The sequence below is a fragment of the Podarcis cretensis genome (genome assembly GCF_951804945.1).
Source record: "Podarcis cretensis genome assembly, chromosome: 11".
NCBI lineage: Eukaryota > Metazoa > Chordata > Lepidosauria > Squamata > Lacertidae > Podarcis > Podarcis cretensis.
The window spans coordinates 39424555-39429033 of NC_137180.1; the positions used below are offsets into that span (position 1 = coordinate 39424555).

At 40.1% G+C, this 4479-nt stretch overlaps 1 protein-coding gene across 2 annotated transcripts in view; it reads left to right on the forward strand.

Annotated features, from left to right (window-relative positions):
* LOC307226633 (interleukin-6 receptor subunit beta-like) overlaps nucleotides 1-3879 on the forward strand; it is a 68615-nt gene extending 64736 nt beyond the window's left edge. Inside the window, exons 17-18 of one of the 2 annotated variants that reach the window (XM_079995446.1) lie at nucleotides 463-544; nucleotides 1810-3879. In XM_079995446.1, coding sequence (XP_079851572.1) covers nucleotides 463-544; nucleotides 1810-2307 — 580 coding nt within the window. In that variant the 3' untranslated portion in view covers nucleotides 2308-3879. The remainder of the gene's footprint in view (nucleotides 1-462; nucleotides 545-1809) is intronic. The other variant, XM_079995447.1, reaches the window with a different exon arrangement.
* The last annotated feature ends 600 nt before the right edge of the window (nucleotides 3880-4479 follow it).

The following is a 4479-nucleotide window of genomic DNA, read 5'->3' on the forward strand; positions in this document are numbered from 1 at the left end:
GCGGGGGGGGGGGAATCTGCTGCAGTCGTGAGCAGAGGATCCATGATTCCCCTTCCTTCCCTCCTCCGTGGTTACAAAGCATGAATCCACATGGATCCTCAGGATTTTTGCATTGGGCTACTCCAAACTCACTGTCAGATCACATGTCTGTGGCCACAGCATGAACCATAAAAATCATATATCCACTATTTCGTTTAGAATATTTTTTTTTCTCGTTTTCCTCCTCTAAAAACTATGTGCGTGTTATGGTCTGGTGCGTGTTATAGAGCGAAAAATACGGTAATTAATCTTAAACACAGTAAAAACAGTAGCCAAGCAACGGGGTGTATTGATGACCAGCAAAGATGTGGGTGAACATTAAGTGTCTGACCAATATAGACGTCAGAATGGAGCTTGGGCAACTTTTAAGATGTTAATAAATGACTATGCTCTTACAAGCTTAAATAAAATTTGTCCTTGCAGATCAAGAAAGCTATGTTGGCCATCTGTACCAAATCCAAAATATAGCGCTGCTCTGCTGAGTATGGAGAGAACCACACCAGTGGTAAGCAAATACTGTTTTGAAGCGTTACATTACCATTTATTACTACCTACTTCTCTGTATATGTTTCTGTTATGGGTAAGGTAGAAAGGTAAAGAAAAGAAAAAAGAGGTTGCTATTTGGTTGTTAGCCGCCCTGAGCCCGGTCTTGGCTGGGGAGGGCGGGGTATAAATAAAAATTTGTTGTTGTTGTTGTTAAAACCAGAGTTATAATGCAATCAAACATCAGACAAGTGTGACATCAGCAGGACCCATCTGCTTTTAGAGATAGCATGTCTCTAAACACTGGTTGCTAGGGATCTCTGACCACTTAATTGGCTTCCTATAGGGACCTGGTTGGGCACCGTGAGAGCAGAATGCTTGACTAGATGGGCCTTTCATCCAGCAGAGCTTTTATTGTTATTTCTGGATCATAAATTTGATTTTCCCATGCAGTCACCTACAGAAGTACACACACAGAAAGGCTATAATAAATGCAGGACAATACCAGCATGCTGGGATCATTTTCACATAAGGGTTGATTCCTAACCCATGCGCCATTGCCCAAAGCAATTATAGCTGAACTATTCATTTGCAGCTTTTTATCTGCTGAGTTTATTTAATCGGTATATAAAAGCCTACATTTTTAAAAAAGAAAAATTGTATATGTTGTCTATTGCACTTTGACATCTGATTTTATGCAAACACTGCAAGTTAAAATTGTTCTAGCCAGCTCTGCTGTACTGTTTTTAATACATGATTGGGAGCCGCCCAGAGTGGCGGGGGAAACTCAGCCAGATGGGCGGGGTATAAATTATTTATTTATTTATTATTATTATTATTATTATTATTATTATTATTATTAGCCAACAAGAAAGGGAAGGTGAAACCTAGGCTGCATTGAAGGGGACAATGGAAGATTAATTCAGTTTGCTTAATATAGTACAGTATATAGGGAGTGAATAAGCTCACCTACTTCCTACTGGAAAATTCTGTTATGTATGGGTGAATGGTATAACCCAGCAAACTTTTTCAGCAGGGGGCCGGTCCACTGTCCCTCAGAACTTGTGGGGGCCAGACTATATTTTGAAAAAAAATAATGAACAAATAACTATGCTCCACAAATAACCCAGAGATGCATTTTAAATAAAAGCACACATTCTACTCATGTAAAAACACGCTGATTCATTTACCATTTAGTGCACTTTTCAATTGGGGTCATAGTAAGGAACCAAACAAAACCGTAACAAGACTATGCATTGTCTTATGTTTCAACTGTTTTATGTGCAGGTTCTTCTGGGACCCAGTTTACAGACTCCATCACAAGCATATAATGAAGCCAATGAGCTTTATGTGGTAGATGATGATTCAGAGACACTGTTAAGACAAGGATCCCTTTCTCCAGGCACAGCTACAATGGTTTCCACAGTTGCAAGGCAAATACTGGACACTACTCTGAATCCTTTGAAAATCCCTGACCAAGTCAGCGGTGGCGAGAAGGGAAAGGTTGGAGTTCACACTGATTATATTGGTGTGGCTGTCAGTCAGAGAGCCATGCAGAAACTCTCAACACATCTCCCCAAAGGAGCAGCCCATCTAGAGAGGACGTTGATCAACAATTCAAGAAGACAACCAGCAGCACACACTGCTCAAAATCCTTTAATGCCAAGTCAGGGGCTGCTTAGTCCAGCAACTTTGTCCTTAGAAAGCAGGTCAAAATTTGAGCAAAATCATCATGAACCGCCTTGTTGTGATGAACAGCAATTAAAAGACAGATTCTGGCAGTAGGGCATGTCATTTTAGGGGTGAAACTTTTGCAAGTATATTCAGTGAGGGATCTAAAAATATGTTATTGGCATGAGGAATTAAAATCTGCTATTAGTTTTGTTATTGGACGTTTAGGTAAGTCTCCAAAGTTTGCAGTTTTGATTTTTATGCAATTTTGCACAATGTTTCACACACACAGAAAAATAAGACAAGTTTAAAATTATTGGAAATTCCACAAAAAATGTAAAATGTCTATTTTACTGTAGTTACTTACCAAGCAAAACTAAATTATATCAGTTTAATCAAAATATATTTTGAATTCCCAAGTCACGTTGCAACTTTTCAGCACCCTTCATTTTTGGAATTTGAAAGTTGGAAAATTCAACACACCCTATTCTGGCCAATGTGATTTCTAAGAACAGGCGGCACATAACACTGTTGCATTAAATCCTTTGGGATGTTTCTTATGATTACAAATCAGAACATAACTTCTGTTCATAGAGATTAATATTTTTGTTGGGGAAGGAGGTGCGAGTGCTCCGAAAGGGTCCTAGAGCCTTCCCTTTTCCTTCTAAAAGCTGTGTGCTAACTAGGCTTTGGGAAGGAGGCGGGAGAACTCTAGGACCCTGTCTAAGCCCTCGTGCCTCCTCCTTTGGGAGAATTATGGTTGGATGGGCTCACTTTTTTTGAGCCACACACAAAGGTACCAAGTGTTTTGCTCTATGTAATGTCAAGCAGCCTGTTGTAGTCTCGTTGCTGAGCAACAACATGCAGGGCTCAGTGGAGTGGGAGGCCAGTCAACCAGAAGTCTCTGAGGTGTACTTGCCTGGAGGAAGAGTCAGCATCCGAAGTCAGGTCCAGTCCTAGGGTTGGGTGAACAGCAATCTGTGCGGCCTGGTGGTCCAGGGTATCTGATGATCATGAGCTCAAGGGCCAAGACAAGCAGGAAGCAGCAAGGAACTACAAGCGTTGTTACCAGCCTCTGTCTGCTGCTGGAAGCTGTGCTTAAGGCTGAAGCCAGCTGGTTCTCATCAGTGCCTTCTCCTGTGTGTCCTTGAAGGTTGATCAGCTGCAGGTGGAGTCGCTCCACCTTCTCCCCCTTCAGGCTGCTGTTCAGCAGGCAAAGCTGACTCCTGGCCTCCTCATGGTGGTAATTTACATGCATGTACATTTGCACGTACATTATAATGTGTTCTGTCTTGTGCAATCTGTCTGTGCACTCACATTTTTTATTTGAATGTGGGCAGAAGCAGTGACTATAAGGATTTGATTAAGAAACAACAGGTAAATAAGCAGGTTATACAAGTAATTTATATACTGAATAGTCATAATTTTCTGTTCATATGTAGCCATCTTGTGTACTGATTTATACAGCTAAGAGAGAATAATACAATCTAGAATGAATCAAGTGAATTTATCTCTACAATATAACTAAGCATCTTCACTTTCAAAAAATGGTACAGCCCATAAGAGCTTCAGCTGCCTCATCTCTCTCTTACCTGTTGCTAAAAGTAGGCTAAGTATTTTATTAAGCAGATGCTGCTACCTAATAAATCATAGGCATTCTTCTTTAAAGAAGGGAGTTGACAGATTGTGAGGCAGGGAGTTTTACTGGTGATAGGCTTCTGGAAATGAGGAGAAAGGTAATATACATCAACCCCCCCCCCCAAAAAAAAGCCCGATTAGCAAATTAATTTCTCTTATTTAACTTGATGGTATACACTGTAGAACTCTTGTTTATCTTACATTGAGGAAAACTATAGTCAGGATCCCAAATTCTGACCTTCTGCTAGACTCAAGATAATTTAAACAAGTTCCACCAAACTAAGTGGCAAGTTCTTACACAATTTAAGTTAAAAGAATTTCCTTGTAGGCTGGCTAGGAAGTATGCAGTTCAAAACTTGCCCCAGCCATGAACTCACTATAAGGATTTTCACAGCCCCAGACCGTTACAAATGGGGAATAGGAGCAGCCTTGACAATAAATGTGAGGAACTTTAATTCTATGCATGTTAAATGTTGGCATTACTTTATGTTGATATTTTACCATTTTTAACACACAGACTTCCTCAATACTCCAGATTTTTTCATCTTTGCTATCACTGTAAATGCAAAGCACACATGTCAAAATACTAGCTCCATTAGTAAACAATCCGTTTTCAGGCATTCCTTTAAAAAGTGAGCAAAAAATAAC